This window comes from Diospyros lotus, chromosome 14 (genome assembly GCF_014633365.1).
Source record: "Diospyros lotus cultivar Yz01 chromosome 14, ASM1463336v1, whole genome shotgun sequence".
Taxonomy (NCBI): domain Eukaryota; kingdom Viridiplantae; phylum Streptophyta; class Magnoliopsida; order Ericales; family Ebenaceae; genus Diospyros; species Diospyros lotus.
The window spans coordinates 34,871,554-34,896,573 of NC_068351.1; the positions used below are offsets into that span (position 1 = coordinate 34,871,554).

General features: G+C 36.0%; 3 protein-coding genes across 6 annotated transcripts; all 3 read right to left on the minus strand.

Annotated features, from left to right (window-relative positions):
* Positions 1–848: 848 nt before the first annotated feature.
* LOC127790489 (gibberellin-regulated protein 11-like) lies at positions 849–2,192 on the minus strand. The gene is made up of 4 exons (XM_052320028.1): positions 2,080–2,192; positions 1,765–1,812; positions 1,572–1,617; positions 849–1,197 (listed from the first exon to the last, which is right to left on the minus strand). The coding sequence occupies exons 1-4, from the start codon at positions 2,134–2,136 to the stop codon at positions 1,013–1,015; spliced, it is 336 nt and encodes a 111-aa protein (XP_052175988.1). The 5' UTR covers positions 2,137–2,192; the 3' UTR covers positions 849–1,012.
* A 1,675-nt stretch (positions 2,193–3,867) lies between these two features.
* Positions 3,868–4,616, minus strand: LOC127790455 (uncharacterized). Its single transcript, XM_052319981.1, has one exon. It carries the CDS (start codon positions 4,520–4,522, stop codon positions 4,229–4,231), a length of 294 nt encoding a protein of 97 aa, XP_052175941.1. The 5' UTR covers positions 4,523–4,616; the 3' UTR covers positions 3,868–4,228.
* Positions 4,617–4,721: 105 nt separating this feature from the next.
* Positions 4,722–16,137, minus strand: LOC127790454 (putative DNA glycosylase At3g47830). Of its 4 annotated transcripts, none has more exons than XM_052319976.1 (6): positions 15,550–16,137; positions 7,703–7,903; positions 6,569–6,625; positions 6,279–6,487; positions 5,825–5,939; positions 4,722–5,314 (listed from the first exon to the last, which is right to left on the minus strand). In XM_052319976.1, exons 1-6 carry the CDS (start codon positions 16,039–16,041, stop codon positions 4,961–4,963), a joined length of 1,428 nt encoding a protein of 475 aa, XP_052175936.1. In that variant the 5' UTR covers positions 16,042–16,137; the 3' UTR covers positions 4,722–4,960. The 4 variants fall into 4 exon arrangements, with proteins under 4 accessions (XP_052175936.1, XP_052175938.1, XP_052175937.1 ...); XM_052319977.1 differs by having other exon boundaries at positions 5,166–5,314; positions 5,825–5,907; positions 15,550–16,088; XM_052319978.1 differs by lacking the exon at positions 5,825–5,939 and having other exon boundaries at positions 5,129–5,314; positions 15,550–16,080.
* Positions 16,138–25,020: the final 8,883 nt, after the last annotated feature.

Sequence of the window (25,020 nt, forward strand, 5' to 3'; positions counted from 1 at the left end):
TTTTGTAGAATTTAAAGCAAGTATATCTTCCTCGAGATGAAATTCTTACAATCTAATAATTAGTCTAAATTTTGATAAACTTGTGATAAACTTCTTTTCTTAAAATTTAAGGAGTGATAATGCAAGATAGTCCTAATTCTCCTAATTTGTTTAGCTAGTATTTGTTAACTAATCTATAGATCGAAAAAGTGAGATATGAAAAGTATTTTAAATAAAAGTATTTTTCATTATATTTGTTAAATTTATTTAGTGACCCGTGAAAAATAAGTCATGTTACTTTTATTTGAATTTTTCTAGATAAATTTATTTCTCTCCCCTCCAAATAAATTTATCTTGATCCTTATAAATAAAAAAAATTAACGTATGTGTCATTCAGTGTATTCTAAAAAATTCAACAAATTATTTGATAAAAATTTTAAAATACTTTACAGTCTTATCTTGATCATTTCATATTTTAGTCTAAAAAATATTTTAATATTATCTTGATACAATTTTATCTTACTCATTTTGACAAATACTACTTTAGGTTATTGACTTTTATATTGTATCGAACAAGAAAACCTAATTTTAATCTAAAGATTATCTCAGCATGACTATAAAAGAAAAGTCATTCCAAATCTCAACTTTAAGTTATTTTTAGCCTTTTAGTTTTATCTCTATTATTTTACGCATAACGTAAACATCGTAAAAACTTTTCTAAATAGTCTCGAGCAGTCTTCTCGCTTTTTTTTTTTTTGTGATCTTCCAACATCCTTAAAATTCAATTGAGATTTTCATCATTTGGTACCTTATTTTCTTATTAAATATAAAACACGAATCATAAGAAGTTTCAAACATGAGATAATAACTAAAAGAAAATGACACAAACATAAAATTTATTTTTGAAAAAAGTTCATTGATACATATACAAAATTATTAATAGAAATAAAAGACATCGATAGATGAACCGATCCAACAACCTTGGATGGGGATCGACAAGGTGAAATGACTCATTTACCCTTGTTGAGTCTTCTCATGGGCACTTGGTCCGGTTGCCATGGGTGGTCATTCCGGTGTAGCACGTGCCACACGCTTCTTGATTGCCGGAAGTCCCAGGTGGCACGCACTTGCATCTCAGGCAGCACGTGCCGCACGCCCTCCTGCACACGTTTGGCCTCGAGTGCAGGCTGCACCTTTGCTTGCACAATCCCCCACAGTCTGATGATAATTATAATGCCAAAGTAAATAAATAATAAATTTTAAATATATTAAAATAAAAATATTACAGCACAGATAAAACTCGAGAAATTGTCGACCGATACATAATTTTTAGTCAAAATTGCCCCATCCTATCTAAAACTCACAATCCGTCATGTGCTCAGTTTGAGCGAATAAATATATGAATCACGAGTCAAAATCTAAGATATGATTTTTTAAATAGACGTCATTTACTAATTACCAATAATAAAGTGTCACCATTGTCCAAATCAAAAAATTATAATTTGTTGGTTTGAGTCGATTGGATTCCAACAATTTAATTAAAAATCCTACTTTACTCTATTTAGGAACAAAATAAAACATGAAAATTCCACCAATTTCTTGCATGAGCCTTCTGGTTGGTCCTCTCATCAATCCACCCTACAAGCACCATAAGGGCATCTCAATATTTTTTAAATAAATAACATTATAAGAATAAATTAACAATTAGGAAACAACTTATATCCTATCATATTGTATAAAAATTTGGTGTACAAATATTTTCTTAAATATCACCAGCACAAATACCTGGATGGTGTTATGTGAATTGTCCTCGGGCTTGAGATCAGACGAAACCTACCAAATTTACAACACAAACAAAATAAAAGTCGTTTCAGTCGAATGAAAATAGAAGTCGTTTACATTATCTATCGAGATGGTTATTATTTATAAACGAAGATAGAAGTTGTTTACATTATCTAATGAGATATGTTGGGTGTACAAACTAAAGTCTCACATTAACTAAACATGAAAAGTACCAAAAGTATATAAGTGTCGACAATATTTCCATTGACACGAGACTCGAACTTGTGACCTTTAAAAAGGGAATAAACGTGTACGTACCTTAGTGAGGAAGAAGGGGAGGATTGCCAGAAGAAGGAGAAGGTGACCAGTAGCCATGGCTGCTTGCTAAGTTGCAGGGATCAGAGCTGGGGGTTTATAGAGGCTGGACTTGAAGTGATTTCCCCAAAATGCCCATTTTTGGAGCTTAATATTACAGAAGCCGATCAGCAATCTGTGCACTATGGGGTCACCTTTAATGTTTGGGGCATCCGATGATTATATTACCACCTTCACCATATTGTCAGTTAAATATTTAATATATATACACACACATATATATATATAAATGAATATAATTGATATAAAAATATTATAATAAATAGGCATCTCTACATAAAATAAAAATAAAAAAATAAGATGGATGAATTACGATTAAGATAATTTTTAATAGGTGAAAGAAAGTCGATAAAAGTACGAGCAAATAAAATGGTAAAAATTCATGACAAAATGAAAAAAAAAAAAAGACAAAAAATTGATGGAAATTGTTAGACATGATATACAATCCGGGTCTTTTGGGTTCCCAAAAGCATTCGGGTCGAAACATAATTTTCAAATTAAATTTTAAATTGGTGATTTTTCTTGTGTAGTTTAGGTGGAAGGAGAATGCTCTTTCTTGACGGGTAAGTGAATCCAACCCATTGAATCTTGATTATATTTGTTATTTTGATATTAAGAGATTCAATAAAAATGAATCATATATAGATTAAAGATGAAATCATATATAGATTGATAGAAGTCTAAAATTTATGTAATTAATTTATTTTCAAATAATGAATTTTGGGCCAAATAGGGTAAATTTCTCATTCTACCCTTATTTTTTTCACACACGAGATTAAGAGTTGTTCGGTATAAGTTTGTTAATTAGTTTCTATTGTAAAAATCTATTAGAAAAGCCCAATCATTTGGTTACCATTCTACAAATAGTTTTTGGGCGAAGAAAATAAGGACTAACTTTAAGGTTTAAATTGGCTTTAAGACACTCGTCAATTATTTGGACAATGATATGTTTATATTCGCATCAATAGATCGTAGGTTCAATTTCTTGTCTAGTGTAATAAGATAAAGTCTTCACTTATGATTTATCTCTTATGTTAAAATCGAGAATATAAACTCGCATAATCGCGCGCAAGGTAATGATCTCAAGTTAAGGTTTAAATTAGTAAATATTCGTTTTCAAGAAGGACAAAGATGTTAAACAACACACTAAAAGGCAACGTCGAAAAGCGGCGCGATCATGTAGACAGCTCAGGGATTTGGTGGAAAGCATATCAAGTGGACGGCTATCACATGTCCTAATCATCGAAAGCGAATCCACGTGTCGAAAATCCACCCGTGACAGCTCAGCCAGTCCTACTTCTAAATAATTTTTTGTTTCCCCTTCTGCCCCACAGCCTTTGGGTCGCGACAAAAGGGTCCGGGCTCACTGGGCCAGGGCCCGTCGGTGAAGTCCAGCCCAGCAGTTGCCTGCTCTGTCTCCCAAATAAAGGACGAGGGCATTTTCGGAAATGTGTATTTATGTAATGTAAATATGATTGTTTTTTTACATAAAAATATATACATTAACTAATAGAAGTTTATTATTATTTATAGCTTTTGTTATTTAGTCTCGACTAAATAGTAAAATTGACGTAACCTAACTTAATAAAATTTAGATTAATTCATATCAGGTCTCTAATTTAACTTATATATAATAATTAATATTTTTTTATATACAAATTAATTGCTAGGGTTTTGAATACATTTAAGAACAAATTTCATTTAAGTTGTAAAACACTACAAATTGCATGCAAAGAGAGGCCAATGTAAAACTATTATTGCATGCATGCATGATTCATAATTTGAACACACAATAAATCTCTTTCTAAATATATCACCTTTTTTCCTATAATCCCTCTCCCTCACATGACCATTCTTTGATTTTCAACCCTTGATTTTCTCTTCATTCTTCTTTTTTACTTTCTTGATATCCAAACAAGAGAAATAAGGGAACAAACAATATTGGGCTCCTCTCTCTCTCATTTTCTTTCTCTTCTTCTCCTCACCGAAAAGTGAGGAAGCAAGTCTTGGACATGGCTTTCCCTTTCTTCTTCCTAGTTCTCTTATCTCTTTTTGCCATTTCCCATGGCAAGACTCACTTGAGAGAGGATTACTATGCCCAATCATGTCCGAGATTTGACCAGATCATGCAAGAGACGGTGACCACAAAGCAAATCTCTAACCCCACCACTGCGGCCGCCATCCTTCGCACCTTCTTCCACGATTGCATGGTTGATGGTTGTGACGCCTCCGTCCTCATCTCCCCCAATGCCTTCAACAAGGTCGAGATGGGCTCCGACATTAACGAGAACCTCCCTGGTGATGCCTTTGACCTAATAACTCGTGCCAAGATTGCCCTTGAGCTTGCGTGCCCTAGGGTTGTCTCTTGCTCTGATATCCTTGCCATTGCCACTCGAAACCTTGTTAAGATGGTTGGCGGCCCCTTGTTTAGAGTTCCACTCGGTCGAAAAGATGGCCTTGCCTCCTTAGCTTCCCATGTCGAAGGTAATTAATCTTAAGATTCACATCACTAATTTGATTGATTCGTTATTATAGGCTTATCTTTTATCTCTTATAAACATACGACAACCATAATAAAGCATTAATTTATTCTAACAGGTAACTTGCCTAGGGTTAACACCACCATTAACCAGATGATCAACATGTTCACCAAAAAGGGCTTCACTATTGAGGAAATGTTGGCGTTAACCGGCGGTGGACACACCATCGGATTCTCCCATTGCAGTCAATTTAGCAACAGGATCTTCAACTTCAGCTCCAAATCAGGATTCGACCCTACGCTCAACCCTAATTTTGCAGCGCGTTTGAGAACGATGTGCGCTAATTACACAAAAGTCCCAGCCATGGCAGCCTTCAATGACCCAATCACACCAGGGATTTTCGACAACATGTACTTCCAAAACTTGCTCCGAGGGCTGGGGTTGTTGTCGTCGGACCAAAAGTTCTTGGAGGATGGAAGAACAAGACCGATTGTTGAGAAGTACGCGAAGAACCAAACAGCCTTCTTCAACACATTTGCCCGGGCAATGGAGAAGATGAGCATCATCGATGTGAAGACTGGCCGTCGCGGCGAGGTAAGAGCCCGCTGCGACGCTTTCAATGGCGGCCCCAAGACTTGAATTTGATTGATTTCTTGGTGGTTCAATCGTCTTTTGCTGTTACCATTGCTATTGATTGTCTGCATATTTGTTGCAATGGCGATCAACTGATCGTACTGTCTATTTCACGATAATCAAATAAATGATAACACACGTATGCATGGATATTTGAAGAACAAACGAGTTTTGTTTTGTTATTGCAATATCTTACCAAGCTTTAATCCGACTAAGACAGGATCCAACAAAACATATTTTAACTTCTTGATCATTCCATTACACTCGATAAACAAAATATTAATGGCACATAATCTAGAGTGATTTGCCTCTCATTCATTGTAGGGGCATTTTTCCCCTTGGCTTGTAAATTCAATTGCTAATTTTGTAAAAAATATCATGGGTTCGAATCGTAAAAACAACCAACTCTTTGCAGAAAAGCAAGGAGAATACTGTGTACAAACGCGACATTTCCCTAACTCTTGTAAAGAGTTATTCTCGTGTTTTTTGTTTTTTTGTCATGGCCACCAAGCCAGTTGACATGCATATAAGAGATGTCATCAAGAGAGAGGCAGCTGCAAGATTGTGATGGTTACCTGTAGGTTAAGGAGATTCTGCATTTTCTCAACAAGCCAATGTCCATGTACGAGTAAAATCCCAACTAGCTGGAAGAAACATGCTTTCACATAACAACCATCATCATGCCCATTACTGTGAGTAGATCGACTACATGAATTCTAAACTTCTAGCTAGCCGTATGTAAACACGTTTTCATGCAGAAAAGAAAACCGACAAGCGAATAATGACCTATATATCAGAACAACAAACAAGTGGAAACTTCCATCCAAAAGGATCATCTACAGACAAACCATACTTGTTTTTGTCAACTCAGTTTTAAACCATACTCTACTATTCCTATTTGTAAGAGGATTAGGGTTTTCAGATGATCAAATAGGGGAAAAAAGAACGATGGGGGATGAACTCAATCGTGCAATTAGATTAATACTCAATGCCGAATCATTTGCATTCTGATTTCAAATGTTGCAGTACCTTAATAAAGGGCAGGAATCGACATTTGATTCTACTTCTTGCTGACAGCTTCGTTTTGTACATTTCTTACAGAGCTTACCATGTGTAAACAAAAGACAGTTGAGATCGAACTTCAGTTCATTTGGAATCCGTTGATTTAGATGAAGGTATGTCTTCTTTGTGTCTGCCACTTCGGGTACCCAACCAACAGCCTTCGCAATCTGAAAAACCTGTTCAAATGGTGACCAGAAAGGGTTCAATTTCTTCCTCCATGCAAATAGCAAATTATGTTTGAAGAGTATTATACTCACATGCGTATCCACTGGAAAATCATCTTGCTGAAGATGGAACATTAAAACACAAGCCACCTGCAGGATTATCATATTTGATAAAAATGAGGAATAACAACTTGAAAGTCAAAGCTCACAAGGTTCGGTTAATCATAAAACTTTTACATATGCAGCTCAATTTCACCATTTCTTTTCTCTACCTTTCACATGTTATTTGACACATATCTTTATGCACCCTTTAGAATGACGATTTTCTTTAAAAGTGTGATTTCTTATTTGACAAATCTCTTAGGTTACAGAATAATTTTTGTAGCAAGAATAGAAACCTGCACCTACAAGGATACTGAACCTAAAGCTTCCACCTCAAGAAAACACCAGCAACATTAGCAAAATAGAAAGAAAAAGACCAAAAATATTGAAACTCAACATCATTTGCTTCAATTTAGAAATCTGCCAATCAAAACCTTGAACATGCATTTGATGTGTTCCTTCCATATATACACATCAGAAGCTACACCTTTCGGGACCTGTTTAACTCAACTCGAAGCACAATCCTCTTGGCAGCTTCCAGTCAACTTTTAGACTTTTCTTGGCATGATAAGTGTACTTCAGGAAATGCAAATGAACGCAACAAATGGGTCATGCAATCACTGTAAGCTCGCATAAAGATGGTAGTTCAAAAGTTGTTCAACTAGGATTGTTATCCAAATTCACCGAATTTTTTGGATAGAAGTTATAGATGTATTAACTGCACATGCCAAAACTGGAAACAGAAAAACATTAGCATGGTGCCCATGGTAAGACACAATCAACTGGTCTACCCATCTTGGCAAAACTGATGCAACCCACAAAAAGGGAGCACAAATGAGTAATGAATAGCTCTAGCAACCATGTTGTACATGAATGTAGAGAATATTTCCCACGTGGTTCAATTAAGAATGTTATTTCTCTATGAAGAATATCTATTTCCATAGAGTTTTAAGAGTTGCATTGAATATAGAGATTAGAACTGCAATAAAAAAAGGATGATTAGCATGATTCCTACCTTCCTGAGCACGTATGAGACATACATGAAAATTTGCATCTAGAAGTCACAACTATAGTATTGGTTTACCCAGTTCAAGAACATAGAAATAGGCATGGAAAACACAATACCGTTTTGGGGCCAATTCCTTTAAATTGAGAGAGCTCAGCCTTGATTTGATCAACTGAAAAATCTCGAAGGTACTCCAAGCACAGTTTACCCCTTTTCTCAAGCAAACAACTCAAGATATTCTTTATACAAGAGGCCTTGGTTGGAGCTAAACCACCGCATCTTATGGCGTTTTCTATAGATTTTGATTCAGCAACAAGAACCTTAACCATAAAGAAAAGTGGCACATGAAAATGGAGCCAAAACAACCAAATTATCTCATTATCCTAATCACAAACCAAAACAGAAGCAAATTGTTAACAGAAGTTACAGAACCCAAAAAGATGAAAAACATTACAACGTGATTTTAAGGACAGCTATAGCACATGATGAAAATATAACCACGAAAATGGAGCTTATATTTATAAGCAATCAAAACCAACAAATTCCTTCAATTGCTTGTAAAATCAAAAGCATATGAGCCAAAACAGGCACAAACTGTTGAGTTGTAATCCTCTTTCTTAGTCAAAGTTATTAAATATGTAGCAGTATCTAGAAATAGTTCTATTAATAGAAGTTCAGCTATATGATGTTTCAGGTCTCTATCTTTATTCTAGAACAGTCCAAGGGGTATTATAACATCTTGTACCAATGAATGTTTATTAATCACTTCGTGCAAGAAAAAAAAAACTTATTAATCAATGAAGATTTAGAGCTCTGCTGTAGCAACACATATAACAAACTCTGTTTCTGCAAATCATAAGTATCTCCTTGACTTTCTTATTCACAAACTGGCATCAGAGCATTGATGTGGTTGCTTCATCAAGTGATTCTAACAGTGTCTCTTTACCTGTCGTTCCAATTGAGGGTGAAAGTTAACATATTTGGAACGTGAAGACGGGGACCTTGCTTTGCTCATAAGGGTTATGGAGTATTTTTGCCAATGGATACGTTGAACCAACAGATGAAAGTTGGCTCTCAACTGCAGAAAAGCAAACCCTTGAAGCTAATAGGACAACTGATGATAAAGCTCTCGCAAAGACACAAAACAGAGTCTCCAACGCTACCTTTCCAAGAATTAATGCACAGACATCAAAGGAGGCATGGGATATCTTGGAGAGGGAGTTTCGAAGGTGATAATAAACCTGTTACCATCAAGCTTCAGAACCTGAGGATACAATTTGAGAATTTGAAGATCAAAGAATCTAAAATTGCAAGGAACTATTCTTCTAGAGTTATTGAGATTGTGAATCAAATGAGAACACTTGGTGAAGATAATTCTGATCAGAACATGGTTCAGAAAATATTAAACAGTATGCCTGAAAAAAATGATCCCACTGTTGCTTCCATTAAGGACTCCAAAGATCTTACCACCCTCACCATTGAACAACTTATGGGGTCCCTAGAGTCTCATGAGCAAGGAAGATTGACGCAAGGTGCTCAACCTGTGGAGAGTGCTTTCTGGACAAAGCTCTCATTCAAGTCTCAGAGATCTTACAAGAAAAATGACCTGAAGAGCAAAATGGGTTCAAGAAGACTGGACAAGAAGCATAAAGGAAGAATGAAGAAGGTACAGCCTGTGACTCTAAGCCTTATTGCAATATCTGTGAAAAACCAAATCATTCTACATCAAGCTATTGGCATTGTGGAAAGCCTGAATGTCATCACTGTAAGAAGTTCAGGCACAATGAAAAAAATTGTGATATAAAGCTGAGAATCAAGCTAAACAAAAGGATGTTAATTAGATTTTGTTTTATGCTGGACAAACAAGCTGTAGCAAGGATGACAGTCCCTGGTATCTTGACAGCGCCTGTAGAAAACACATGTCTGGAAATGAGAAAATATTTCTTGACTTGCATACTACAATCACACCTATGGTGGAGATAGGAAATGGGGCGTATTTGCAATCCAACAAAAAAGGTCACGTGGTTGCTGAAACCAAGAAAGGAACTCACTACATTATTGATGTCTTGTTTATTCTTGAAATAACTCGCAACTTACTGGCGTCGTTGGTCAATTTATGAAAAATGGTTACAGTTTGTTTTCAAAGGAGATGGTTGTACGGTTTATGACTGACATGAAAAGGATCAAGTTATTGTTTATGTCAAAACTAGTCTCCCCGCCATGCAATGCACAACGGGTAATAAAGAGAATGTTTATCGTAAACTAAAAAAATATATATAATTTTTTTATAAACAAAACCTTTTACAACAACAACAACATATCCAGCCTTTATCCCACTATATGGAGTCGGCTACATGAATTCTAGACTTCCATGTATTTCTGTCTTTTGTCATATCCTCATTTAGATCCATATATTTCATATCAAATTTTAATGTCTCTCTCAAAGTCTTCTTGGGTCTACCTCTACCTCTTTTTGTGACTAATTGTTCCATTTCATCAACTATCCTCACAGGAGCGTCTCTTAGTCTCCTTCTCACATGACCAAACCATCTTAGTCTAGTCTCTCTCATCTTCTTCTCGATTGGCACTACTCCTACCTTATTACGAATAACTTCATTTCTAATTTTATCCTTTCTTGTATGTCCGCACATCCATCTTAACATCCTCATCTCTGCTACACTCGTCTTTTGCTTATGCTGGTATTTGACTGTCCAACATTCTGAGCCATACAGCAAGACTGGTCTTATAGCTGTCCTATAAAATTTTCCTTTCAATTTTAATGGGATTTTACCATCACAGAACACCCCCGATGCATTTCTCCATTTTAGCCAACCTGCCTTAATTCTATGTGCGACATCCTCGTGGATTTCTCCATCTTTTTGAATCACTGATCCCAAATATCGAAAATGGTCTTTTCTTTGTAAGATTTGGTCTTCTAATTTTATTATAACATCATCAACTCTTGTATTTTTACTAAATTTGCATTCCATATATTCTGTTTTCTTTCTACTTAATTTAAATCCCTTAGATTTTAAATTATTTCTCCACAACTCAAGCTTAGTGTTCACTCCTTCTTTTGTTTCATCCACCAACACTATGTCGTCTGCAAATAGCATACACCATGGCACATCTGTCTGAATATCTTTAGTGAGTTCATCCATTACTAGGGCAAATAACTATGGACTTAGTGCAGAACCTTGATGCAGTCCTATTGTAGTTGTAAATGGTTCAGTATCCCCTCCGCATATTCTGACCCTTGTCTCTACACCATGATACATGTCCTTAAGGGCTTGTATATAGGCTATTTTGACTCTTTTCTTCTCTAAAACCCTCCATAATACTTCTTTAGGGACCCTATCATAGGTCTTTTCTAGATCTATAAACACCATATGTAGGTCATTCTGATGATCTCGATACATTTCCATTAGACGGCTCAGTAAATATATAACTTCCATTGTTGACCTACCAGGCATGAAACCAAACTGATTTTCTGACACCTTTGTTTCCTTTCTGAGCCTCTACTCTATTACTCTCTCCCAGAGTTTCATGGTATGACTCATTAACTTAATTCCTCTATAATTTTCACAGTTTTGAACATCCCCTTTGTTCTTGTATATAGGAACCAAAGTACTCTTCCTCCACTCATCTGGCATCTTTTTTGATTTAAGGATGGCGTTAAATAGTTGCGTTAGCCAGGAGATGCCCTCTTCTCCCATGCATTTCCATGTTTTTATTGGTATATTATCTGGTCCCACTACCTTATGATTTTTCATCTTTTTTAATACTTGCCTTATTTCATTTGAACTTATGCGTCGATAGAATGTGTAGCTCACATTCCCTTCGGAGTTACTAAGATGTCCCAACCTAACTCTTGTGTCACCACCATCATTGAATAATTTTGTGAAATACTCCTTCCATCTCTCCTTAATCGCTCCCTCATTTACTAAAACATTTTGATTGTCATCTTTTATGCATTTCACTTGATTTAAATCCCGTGTTTTTCTTTCTCTTGCTTTAGCTAATTTATATATATCCCTTTCTCCATCTTTTGTATCAAGTCGTTTATATAGATTCTCATATGCTTTTGACCTTGCTTCACTAACAGCTCTTTTTGCTGCCTTTTTTGCTTCTTTATAATTTTTTTGATTTTCTTCATTGTTGCATTGATATACCGCCTTATAGCAAGTTTTCTTATTTTTAATTTTCAATTGTACCTCTTCATTCCACCACCAAGACTCCTTAAGGTTAGGGGCTCTACCATCTGTCTCTCCAAGGACTACCTTTGCCGTGCTTCTCAGAGCATTAGTCATTTCTTTCCACATTTGGTTTGTCTGTCTTTCTCCATTCCATTCCCTTCTACCCCTTAATTTTTCTTTGAAGATTAGTTGTTTCTCCCCTTTTAAATTCCACCACCTGATTCTTGGATTTTGTTTTATGTGATTTTTTCTCTTCCAATTTCTTACTTGAACGTCAAGTACTAGAAGTCTATGTTGAGTAGTCAAACACTCTCCCGGTATCACCTTACAATTCCTACAACATAACCGATCCTCTTGTCTCATAAGGAAGTAATCTATTTGGGTGCTTGAGGTGATATTTTTATATGTGATTAAGTGTTCGTCCCGTTTTTTGAACCTAGTATTTGTTATAATGAGCTCATATGCCATAGCAAAATCTAGGATAGATTTACCCTCATTATTAATTTCTCCGAATCCATACCCTCCGTGTACCTCTCTATATCCGTTTCCGTCTCTACCCACATGCCCATTTAAGTCACCTCCTATAATCACTTTCTCTCCTCTTGGTATCATTTGTATGAGTCCCTCTAGGTCCTCCCAGAATTTTGCTTTTATCTCATCACCTAACCCCGCTTGTGGTGCATATGTACTAAAGATATTCATAGTCATTCTTCCTAGACTAATCTTCACCATAATAATCCTATCCCCTATTCTCTTTACATCCACTATCTCATCTATTAAGCTTTTATCCATAATAATCCCCACTCCATTTTTCGCTCGATCAGTTCCTGTGTACCATATTTTATATCCAGCTTCTGATAAAGTTTTTGCTTTTTTCCCTACCCATCTCGTCTCTTGAAGGCACATAATATTAATTTTTCTCCTAATCATCACATCCACCACTTCCATAGCTTTGCCTGTTAATGTTCCTATGTTCCATGACCCAATCCTTAATCTATGATTTTGTTTTTCGCCTTGACTTTGGATTTGATTTTGTTTTTGGCCTTGACTTTGAATTTGATTTTGTTTTTGATTTTGATTTTGGTTTTGGTTTTGATTTTGATTTTGATTTTGGTTTTGGTTTTGATTTTGATTTTGATTTTGGACTAGCTTCTTTACCCACATCCGTCCAAGCAAATGCGGGAACCCTTGCTCATTTATCACTACATCCGGGCGCCGATGCAGCGGCTCTAGCTCACTTGTCACTACACGGGGACAGTGTAATGCGTCGCTATGAAGGGTTACGCCCACGCCCAAACGATTTTTCATAATTTGTCTAGAGTTCATGTTTTGGATCCGACTAAGTTTTACGTTGGTTGTCGGCTACCTAACACAACCCTCCAATATGCAAATGACGATACACCTAAAAGAGAAAAGTTAGAAACAAAAGGGCAAAGGATTTTTATAATATATAAAAAACATATAAAATAACATTTATAACATCAAGAAAAAGCTATTACATTAGAATAATTATGTTTTAGCAAATGAGAAGTTATGTATTCTTGATAAATTAATACTAACTAGAAAAAATAAAATAAGTAAAAAATAGAGTAATGCTCTCAATTTGTGTTGTTTTATATTCTCCAACGTTTCTATGTTAAGTGGAGAAAGAGTAATGATTTTCTATTTGCACATTCAATGAGCATTTTTTGTGTAGAAGCATTTTGAGTAGGAAAACGTTTTTCCAAAGATTGTGGAATGGCTACTTGCAGGGTAGAACTACTTATATTATATGAAAGCATTCTGTTCTGAGCAAGAAAACTTTCTTGCAGGGAATAACATGCAATTGGCTCGAAATCTAACCCTCTAAGATAAAACTTTTAATCATATAAAAAGCATGCAGATAGGTTAGTTTAGCCCAAAACCTGCCCCTCCAAGGTAAAACATGCAAACATGTAGATTGGATCAAACTGATTCACAGTTTCTCAAAATTGCTTTTGATAGTTTAGTGTAAAACTCTTAGCAATATAAAAAGCTCGGCCAATGCCTTGTTCTCAGATGGCATGTTTACATGTGCATTTATAATTTAGTCAGTTTCAGCCTATCATTTGGTCTCCAAGGGAAAATGATGATTTATGCATATTGAGCCGTGCCAAACATGAAATAGACATATAAAGGGCTGCACCAAATTTCAATTGCCACAGTTAATCAATATTTCTACACAGAGCAAGCTGGAGGAGGATAACAAAATCCAAGCATTTGCATGCCCACTCAAAAGAAGCAGCCAAAAGCTGTCATCAGTAAATCTATAAGATGAATTATAAGTTCATAGCTGAGGCTCGAGAAAATAACATCCACCTTCTCATACATGTAAGAAACAAATTGAATAGGTAATCAACTATTATTTTCAAATTTCAAAAGATACAAACATGGAAGGGCTGTCTGAGATTTGAATGGAGGCCACGTAGGTTAGAGTTTCTTTTCAAGTAAAATGATCCCCAGTTCTAATTTCCAGTTCCCATTGGTACCAAACAAAATCCAATATATGATAAGGGAATTGTGGTTGATTCTCTAGCAGAAGAGACAAAGACAAATTGAAGGAACATAAGGCTTGTCATGCACTGACTATCTACAAACAAATTAGATATTCTATTGTGCCTCCAGTTTATGTTACTGGTGTTGTAATGTACAAGCAAAAACTCAACAAATTTATGTAAACAAAGTAAATTTCACATAAAATTTGATTGCAACCAAAAGCAATATCCACAAGAACCCGGTTGAACACGCATCGTGATTCATTATCCAGGAATTATTTTGATGCTAAATTAACCAACTGTGCACAATGAACTGATGCTCAAAGAAATACTATGTACAAACACAAGATCTAATGGCAAATGGAAAGTTGAAAATAGAAACTTTGGATAGAGTAAAAGCCATTTTCTCAAGGTACCAAAATGTCATTCATAGGAGTATGTACAACTTGTTTTCCATCATATACCAATCCTAATAGAATTAACAACCACCACCCAAATGAGGTGTTTAATCTAGACTACAACATGAAATCATGTATGCACCCGTATATAGTAAAACATAACAAGTAAGAGAGACAAAGAGAGACCCGTCCAAGAAGTGCAAACAACAGCAACTCAAAGGTGAAAAAAAAAAAAGAAGAAGCAGAAAGAACAGCAATAAACACTACAAAACTCTCAACAAAACAGCAAAGACAACACACTCGTTCAAACAGCCTCCAAAGCATTGCTCTCGGACAAAGAAGCCCAACCAAGAACTTTCAGAGCAAAACTAAGTAAATAACAGCATAACCGAACTCAAAAGACCCTGTTCATTAAGCAACACCGGAAACATAGCAGAGTAGAACTTACATAACATTACACGATATAATAAAATACTTTCAACAGAGCAACCATATCCAAATAACTTGACAACCAACCCAGATAACTTACATATGATTGCTGTACAACCTGTTTGCTGGGAGTTCATTTCCACTACCATGAACTTCCTTTTTCAAACCATTCTGTAGTTATTTATACACCGCGATTGCACATATTTACAACTGTAAATGTAACTGAATCTATGGCAAGGTAACAAAAAGCACATCCGGATGAAGTATGCAGACAGACAAACATAAATCTCAAATTGTTTTCCATCATAATTCAATCAATAGCAATACCCTTAGATTTATTCAAAACTAACACAACCTAAGATCGATTAAACGAAACTATAAAACCAAAACAATAATTGGTGTTTTGAAAACCACAGTAAAGAAAACTCACATCTTCCCAAGTAGGAAAAGCGGATTTGAGAGAAGCAAAAGCCCTCTGAGAGTTGGAATCAGTGGTGTTTTGCGAGAGTATGACGCTGACCAACCCGTCCAGAACGCTTTCCGCCGGACCAGAACCTTCGGGTCCGGACGGAGATTGGTCGCCGCCGGTCAGGGGCAAGGGAAGAAGGTCGGGTCTTTGGGAGCGGTACTTGGCGAATTCTTCGGGGAAGCCGTGGAGGGCCAAGAGCTCGAGTCGCACGGACCGGCATTCTTCGGCCGTTGGACGAGGGTGAGATGGGTAAGGTTCCTTGCCGCCGGCGCCGGCGCTGGTTGGGTCGGAATTTGTCCGCCGCGGCGAGGGGCGGCGTTGGGGCTGAGTTTGCTTCTTCCTTTTACGGCTTGAATGCATCCCTTGCCGGTATAATTGATCATTTGCCGGTTGAACTATGAAGGCCGCGTTTGGAATGCGTTGTTTTGTTGCCTCTTTGCTAGCCAAACCCATATTTTGCCCACATATTTTTCTGATTTTTATTTTTTTATTATTTTGATTATATTCATAAATTTATATTTTTGAGTAAATTTAATTTTTGTATTTTAATTTTTTTCATATGACAATTTAAATTTTTTATTATTTTAATTATACCCTTAAACTTGCATTTTTTAAATAATTTAACCACTGTATTTTTACATGAGCCGAGTGTGATATATATTTTGTTATTTTATGTTTTTATATATGTAAGCAATTTAATTTATATAAATTAAGTGTAAACTCTTTCTTTTCTTTTTTTTATTAAATCGCTTCAAACCAAAATCAGAATTATTGAGAGTCAAAATTGAATCGTAATCGTCATGGAACTATAATCAAAATCAAAATCGTTCCTGATTTTGAAATCGAAACCGTCGATTTCAAAACCATGGTAAGGCCTACTTCTTGTGGTCTTGACTATTGTTGGATATAAGACATCACTTATATTTTGTACATAAATTAAGAGAAAGAAAATTATGAAAAAATTAATATGATTTAATTTTAATAAATAAATATGTATCAGTCAAAATTTGGCATGTATAATCGTATCCTCAATTGGCCAATAAAAAAGTCTATGGCTAAAAAATCTCTCCTAAAGTTTAAAGATTATGGTCGAAGATCTTGCTTAGTCGTTATAGACTTAGCCTATATTAAAAGTAAGATTTCGATAGGTAAATATATCTAACATTTAGATATTCAGTACTATTTATTATAAATTTTTTAGAATACTCAATTAATTGTGAGAGATTATATTAGGAAGCAACATCATCATCATGCAATAATTAATGTGATAAATTTATTAAATTAACAATAGTTTTTACTTCATCTCAACCAAATGAGTTTACCACATTTTAATTTGAGAAGTTACTCATGTATATGGAGAAATAAAAATGCTACTTAAACAATTAAATTTGACATTTGAAGTGATATTTTGTATATTTACGTTGTTATAATATATAATACAAAACATGCATAGTGTCACTTCAAATATCAAATTTGACTATTCAAATAACATTTTGGAAAAGTATCTAATATTGCTTTAAAAAAAAAGCCAATTGAACCTAGGGACTTTGTTTGAAATAATATTAAATTTAATTTTTGAATTATTATTTATTAAAAAATATTATTAAAATTATTGTCACTCAAACATAACGAATAATTTATTTATTAGGAACGTTGTCGTCAAACTATTTAAATTCTGTAAGAAAGAAAATGATCAAAGAACACATAAAAATCCTCAGGTAAACAATCTGATATTTAAGTTAAATACTAATCTTCACTGAAAACTTGAATATAGTATTAAAATTAGTATCAAATGTGTATCCTTTTTGGAATGAAGACTTGTCTATTTGTAGAAAGACATGGGATTTTGTGATAAGTATCTCTAGTGTTCTGAAATCTATTATAATTAAGATTCTTAAGAATAATGTCTATCGTTTTTAAAGAACTCTATAAAGGATTTTTAAATATTAGAGTTATCTTACTTATACTTTATTTGGGATCTCCTCAAAAGAGAAAAAATTTATATGACAAGTTCCAAGACAGTGTAATCTCTTAGAGCTTGTTACAATCTTATAGTCTCCGAGATAGTCTCTCAAAGACAATTCCAATTATCATTCTAAGTCCAAAAAGTTATCTTGGACTATTAGATTTTTCTGGTAGACACATAAAAATAGTATAATAATAAATAATTTTTTTTATTAAATAGTTCACCTTTTCGTATAAAAAAATTTAGTATTTCGAATGCCCTCTATTGCAAGGCTTTGTTAACTATTTAATTTTATAAAATAAAATTAATTATGTTGATAAAATCTATATTTATAACCCCTCCAAATTACAATAAATACATTTATAAATAATTTTATTTGTCAAAGCTCGTTCCTGAATTTTTCCACTAGCATAGGAAGTCCGAGAGAAGATCCATTCAAAATGGATACAAGTACTCAAAATCTTCCCCTTTCTTGTAATGACAAAAAAAGCAAGGGTGAGTCACAAAACTCAACAAGTATATAGCAAAGGGAAGTATCAATAGATCGATATATAAATGTATGAATAACTCAGAGACAAGAGAAAATCATTACCCCACATATAGATATTGACTGGGTTCATGTCTTCTACATTTGACAACATCCTCAAAGAAATATCATTTCTTAATTTTTATCAAAACACATTTTTCAATATGAGCCACAAATCTCAGCAAGTATATAGAAATAACAAAAAATGGATACTACTAGACTTTTTCTGGAACATCATGCATATCATGTCGTATATGGAAACACACGTCAGTCTCATATACATAAGCGTCACACAATCCATGCCATGTGGTTATATGACACGATATCCATCCATAACTAGGCATAACATAAATTAATAGATGCACACATATGGTCCTTAAGGCCCATATAAAATGTATATACTAGTTCTCAAGTCCCGGTATACAAACTTGCTAGCAACCAAGGATAGGCTACCAAATCAATTACATGAGCCCAAGGCTCTCATACCACATCCATATATATTATATCAATTACCGTTGTCATCATGTGCCAAAGCACTCACAATCTCATCAAGGTCACAAGCTATTGTGGGTCTCAAACCCCCAGTCTTACACATCACAAGATGCAATTGTTGTGGGACTCAAACCCTTCAGTCTTATGCATCACAATCACAAGCCAACTTCCACCACCACTACCACTATGTAGTGCAGCACATAAGGAATGTAATGGCTCTTGCAGCATTAACGTGATGGCAAGGCCCCCATAAACCAAGCATTAGGCCATGTTACGCAAACATAGAAATTTTTACACACAAATGCTCTAATGCATATGCTCGCCTAACATACACAAGTCATGTAACGACCCATTATTGGGTCTAGAATTTTAGAATGATGTATTAACTTATTTTAGTTATTATATAAGTTGAGCAAAATTGATTCTTAATGTTGAAATAGATCTATGGGCTTGTATGTATGGGTTTAAATTAAATGGATAGGATAATGAGTTGGGCTTCAATTTATTTAAGGCAAGTGGGCTAAGAGTTGGGCTTGGGCCTTTAAGGAAATAGAAGATGGGCCATTTATTTGGGCTTAAGCCCAATACAAAAAAAAAAAATTAAATAAATAAATAAATAAACACCCACCATCTATGCATCATTACTTCCCAACCCCCCTTTTTTTTTTCTTCTTTCACCTTTTCTTTCACTTCTTCTTTATTGTTTTTCACTCCCTCTTTTACTTCTCCTTTCTTCTTTCACTCCTCCTTTTACTTCTTCTTTTTCCTTTTACTCCTACTTTCTTCTTTCACTTCTTTTTTTTACACCTTCTTTTTCTTCCTCTTTATCTCCTTTTCTTCTTCTCCCTCCCAACTTCTTCTTCTTCTTCTTATTCTATTCTTCTTCTTCTTCTTCTTCTTCTTCTTCCTCATCTGATACGCATTCTTTTTCTCCTCTACTGCTTCTATTCTGTTAAATTTTCTATGGCAATTGGAGCTTCTGTGCGGGTGCTTCATCTTGATTTATTCATCCTCAGGCAAGTATCCCTTCTTCTTCTCCTTTTATTTTTCTCCCCTTCCATGTGTAGCATCTCTATTAAATTTTTTCTATCTACATAGTATAAAATTCCTAAATATTGTGAGTCTATTTGATGTCTCAAAAGGGGTTTGATTCACCCCAATATTATTCTGTGAATGACATTTTTCACCTCCATTATGATGGGAGTTTGTTCACCTTCATTGCTCATTGTAGTGTATTTATTGGTATATCTTATATGTGAATGATGTCTGGATAATTAATGTCTATACCCGAATGTCCCATGAAATTGTGGAAAAATATCAAGTTAATGTGTGAAAAAATTCGGATGCTACAGTACCATACAGTACCTATACAGTATCTCGATACAGTACCTATACAGTATCTCAATATAGTACCATACAGTACCTATACAATATCTCAATACAGTACCTATATAGTATCTCAATACAGTACCTATACAGTATCTCGATACAGTACCATACAGTACCTATACAGTATCTCAATACAGTATCTCGATACAGTACCATACAGTACATATACAGTATCTCGATACAATACCATATAGTATCTCGCTATAGTATAATACCGTATTCGTACAGTATACATACAGTATCTTGCTACAGTACCATACCGTATCCGTATAGTACCCCGCTACAGTACCCATCCGAAAATTTTTATTAATATTAATTAAACATTTACTTAATGTATTAGAGCGATTGTATGGTGGAAAAATAACAAATTTTGCCATAACATTCTTCAATGGTATTAAATGTATATTGAGAACGAGAATTTAAATTTTACATTGCTGGTAAATGCATACATGATGCATACATGTACATGATGCTCATATATATATGTTCTTAGCGCATTTATTATTTTGCGCGGAAATAAAGGGTACCCTAGGAGCGCCTGACGCGGGACGAGGTGGCCATAGCCCAGCAGGTTGTGCTCGATACGTTATGTGTTGATTTACTGATATGATGATTAACGCATATTTTGCATCGTGGCTTATGAGCCTATGGGATTTATACTTATGATGTATGCACTTGTATGATTATACATGAACAAAAAATTGAAATTTATAATTTTATGAGATATGATTTCCGACTTATATAATTGAATATTGATATGAAGTCGTTGTACACTCCTCTCGGTGTCATCATAATTTCTCTTTCTTCATACTGCTCCTTTGTACTAGAACTTGCTGAGCCTTGTGACTCACTTGATCTTCTTATGCCATTCCAGGTAAAGGTAAAGCTGTCATTAAGGGCGAGTCCAGTGGGACTACAACCCAAGGGTAGTGGTGTACAGAGGCACTCAACTCGAAGATCCTAGTTGCGTTTTGGTGAGGTAGATTGATGAGATTTTAAATTGTTGTTTTACATTAAAGCCTCATATTCGGTTTGTATGGCCTAAGAGCCTAGATGTATCAACATTGGTTTGTAACGAAAGTTATTGATATTCCGCTGCGTGAAAATAGATAAATGTGTGTGTTTATTATGAGGTATTGTTCTATATCATCCTTGTGATGACCTCCTTTCGAATGTCCTATGCTAGCGGGCACATTCGGGAGTGGGCCCTTACAAGTCAGCTCTCAACAGCCAACCATGTCATGCCAATGCTCACTCTCCCAACACATACAAAGCATAACTCCTCAATGAATGCAACCCATGACCCAACATCATAGTATGAAGCAATATAGTAACACAATGTAATATAATGCAACCACATGCAATGTTATGACAAGTAACATTCACACACCCTCAATTTCTGTCCATTAAGATTATTGGCTATTTCACACAATTCAACATTTAAATAGGTTCTACCACATCAATTAAGTATAATTATTTGATAATATTAATAATTGGGTCAAGGTGGGAGTATTTGTGTAATATCCCAAAAATAATAGGGATAATTATATAACCAAAATAATAATAACAGAATAAATTAAATTAATTTAAATTAATTAAATTTAGTTAAGTAAAATGTGTTAAAATGTGTGTTGTGCTCGTGTGCGTGGAAGCTGGGGAATGGCCAGTGGCCATGTTTTTCAAAGTGAGCAGAGGAGAGACAGGGGGAGGGCGAGTAGAGAGTGAGAGATAGAGATCGAGATTGAGGGAGATGGAGAGGATGAGACCGAGAGAGAGAGCGAGCTCGAGAGCTCGAAGGCCGATCGGCCATGGCAGTCGCTGCCATGGTCGACGAGAAACAGCAGTGGCTTGAAGAAGCTGTGGCCATGGGGCGATGCGGAGCAACCAGCAGCGGCGGCGACGACGCGGAGCAGCGACAGACAGCAGCAGAGCGGTCGAGGGTGGCAGCGCCGGTAGCGGGGGTGGCCGGTGGTGTCGCTGACAGGCGGTGGCGATGGAGGAAGGAGTTCGGCCGCGACGGTGCTGGTTCGGCCACAGGAAGAAGAAGAAGAAGAAGAAAGAAGAAAGGAAGAAGAAGGAGAAGAAGAAGAAGAAAAGGAAAAGAAAAGAAAGGAAGAAAAGGAAAACAAGGAAAAAATAATAAAATTTTGGAATTTTGTCGATATGGGAAGTGATCAAGTACGTGGGTAAAAATTAGTAGAAGCATTATGTGTTTAAATTATAAATTTTACGCGATTAAAATTAATTAATTTGGGTCCCGATTGTGTTATTTGTTAGGAAATAATTTAATTTGCCTCGGGAGCTTGAGAGAGGTCGGAATCAGCTAATTTCAGGCAAGTTCCTAATCCTTTTCTCGTATTCCTTAATTCCCGTAAGAAACCCTGTGATTTCTCGTATTTTATACCCTCCCTTCGTCTGTTTCGATTCGTTTATTACTTATGGAATTTTGAGTCGTTCGATTTAAATTTAATTTATTAAGCTGGCTTCGAGGATTTTATTAACATGATTTAATTTAAAATAAATATGAGACTCGTTGAGATTTTATTTGAGGTGTACTTACGTGAGATTTTAGACGGCTAAATTAATTATATTACACGGTAGATTTATTTAATTAAAATTGCGATTTTATTTATTGTCAGCGAGCATTTTACTTCGCAGCGGGTGTGCAAGAAAAGCAAGGAACGGCCGTGTAAAGGCAAGCTCTCAACCCTCTCTTCTTAATCTTTAATTCCCGTAAAAGACCCCGTGATTTCTTGTATTGTATCACCTCCCTTACTTTAATTCGGCACCTAACCTTATTTGTTAAATTATTATTCATTTGTTCTAATATAAATTAAATCCAAGGCTTCTATAATTTTATTCATTTTGAGCCTACAGGGGGTTTGTACCGCCCCCATTTCCTTTCGGAATGATGCTGAACCCAGTTGGGGAACCAGGTTCCTAGTCGTGCGGGTTTTATTTACGGTTTTTCTCGGATTTACTTATGATTTGGTTAGAGCTATTGAGCAGTGGGGCAGGGGTCAACCGTTTGGTGACATTGGGGTAGACTACGGTACGGCCCTGAAGAGGACCGTTGGGCGGACACTCCTAGTCACTGACCGTTGACCGGTGCTGGGCACTGCTGACTAGCTCTGTCGGTATGTGAATTACTGCATGATTAGATACCTTGTACTACTGTTCATGATTTGATATGCACATGGGTACGGGATGCATGTTGGGTTATTCATTTATTGAGTATGCTTGGACACGGACATTCTAGCTTGGTTAGGTTGCATCCAGCGCGGCATATGCATGGCGTGTGGTTTACTATGTGGGCGGAGCATGGCCTGATGCCTGGATGTATGAGCGCCTTGTATCACGTTGATACTCACTACGCCATTGCATTTCTATGTGCATTGCATGGATACTGGTAGTATTTAGTTCTCGGACGGGAGTACCGTTTCGAGGGAGCCTATGGCTCGGTTGTCGGGAGTACCGACGGATACGGGTGACGGGAGTACCGACCCGGGATTGCGCGCGCAGGTTTGTGGAGATATTTGTTGCCTTTCAGGGCAGCGGCAGGTTGGTATGGGACTTGGGTGCCAAGTGTCTTATGTGGGCCCCAAGGACCGGTATGTGCTTTTATTTTGTTATGCTATTGAGCTGTTGTGTTGTAGTGTCTCATGGCTTGTGTGTACCTGGGGGTTTATTCTGGGGTGAGATTTCTGGTTTTGTGTAGCCTTCAGCCTTTTCTTCCTTATGCTTGCTAAGTCTCTCGACTCACCTTGCTTTCCATCATTCCAGGTAGTGGCGGCGTGAGCCATGGCAAGGGAGTCAGCTTTAACGGCAGAGTCGATGTGGTGTACAGGCAGTCTCGTCAATCCCTATCCACTCTGATGTCTAAGTAGAATTTGCTCTATTATTTCGTACTATGCCAGGTGTTTTCTCGAGTCTTGTGTATGTCAGCACAGGAGTTCATATTCTTTTATTTATCTTGTGACTGCTGTGTTAGCGGGGTACCCATAGTGCATGCATGTCTTGAGCTTTGCTTCCGCTGTTCTTATTTTCGTGTATGCATGCTGGGGTGGTCTTTGTCTCGTGTTTCATTATTTTTCTCCTCCCGTAGGCGCTCTCGTTCGGATAGTCCGGGCGGCTGGGATATCCGAGTGGGGGTGCTTACAATTTGTTTCCATAATTTAAGATTGAATGAATTTTAAGAAAGCAGAAAGCTACGAATCAAACATACATCTCAAAGGAATCCAACAGGCTCAATAGTTGACCAAATAATTCAAATCTTATACCAAATCGAAACTTATTGAGTTAGGGTCACAACAAAAAAAAAATGGATCCTAATTCCGATATTGGGACAAAAAGTTATGGTCTAAAGAGTATAAGGTGCATAATTTGAAAGAAAAAGGCTTTGTCGACTAAAGAAATGCTTAGTTGACTGAGGCTTAGTCAACTGAGAAGATTGCTTAATCGACTGGGCCGAGAGCTGTCACAAAAATTTGAGAAAATTGACATCTGCTGAGTCGGCTAAACTTCAAAATTAGTCGACTTGACGCCTACATAAAGCATGAAATGGACCCGAAACACCCCAAAACGACCACCACTAACTTCTTAACCCACAAATGTCATTCCTTGAACCAAAAATTGGGTGAACAAGCCCCAACGAGACTAGCAACAAGACTCAACAAAAGATTTAGACAAGCTATAAGATTAAGGAAAAATAAAGATAATCACACAACCAATACAAAAATAGTTTTTAACAAGGATATGAAAAATAAATACATGTTTTTGACATCCCAACCAAGAGAAGTGGAAAACTTGCATAATATAAAAAAGTGCAAGAACAACTTGCCTCTTAAATAAAGAAGAGTAAGGAGAACTTGCCTTTGAAGTTTGAACCGAAGAGAAGAATAAGCAACCTTCTAGAGTTGGAAGTCCACCTTCTTGAAACTCCAATACAAAGAATAATGGAAGAAGAAGAAAAAATGAAGAATAAAGGAGAAGAAGCCGTTGGGAAAGCAGAAGAAAGAGAAGAAAATGAATGAAGAAAAGACAAGATAGCATGGAGAGA

Excerpts from the sequence above, each read along its gene's own strand:
- LOC127790489 (XM_052320028.1), bottom strand. The coding sequence starts at position 2,136 with ATGGCTACTGGTCACCTTCTCCTTCTTCTGGCAATCCTCCCCTTCTTC. Across the intron at positions 1,813-2,079 it reads TCCCCTTCTTCCTCACTAAG|GTTTCGTCTGATCTCAAGCC; the intron begins GTACGTACACGT and ends TAAATTTGGTAG. Across the intron at positions 1,618-1,764 it reads ATTCACATAACACCATCCAG|GGTGGATTGATGAGAGGACC; the intron begins GTATTTGTGCTG and ends TGGTGCTTGTAG.
- LOC127790455 (XM_052319981.1), bottom strand. The coding sequence starts at position 4,522 with ATGGCAAGGATATCAGAGCAAGAGACAACCCTAGGGCACGCAAGCTCA.
- LOC127790454 (XM_052319976.1), bottom strand. The coding sequence starts at position 16,041 with ATGGGTTTGGCTAGCAAAGAGGCAACAAAACAACGCATTCCAAACGCG. Across the intron at positions 7,904-15,549 it reads CTTTTCCTACTTGGGAAGAT|GTTCTTGTTGCTGAATCAAA; the intron begins GTGAGTTTTCTT and ends TTTATGGTTAAG. Across the intron at positions 5,940-6,278 it reads GATTCCTGCCCTTTATTAAG|TAATGGGCATGATGATGGTT; the intron begins GTACTGCAACAT and ends ATCTACTCACAG.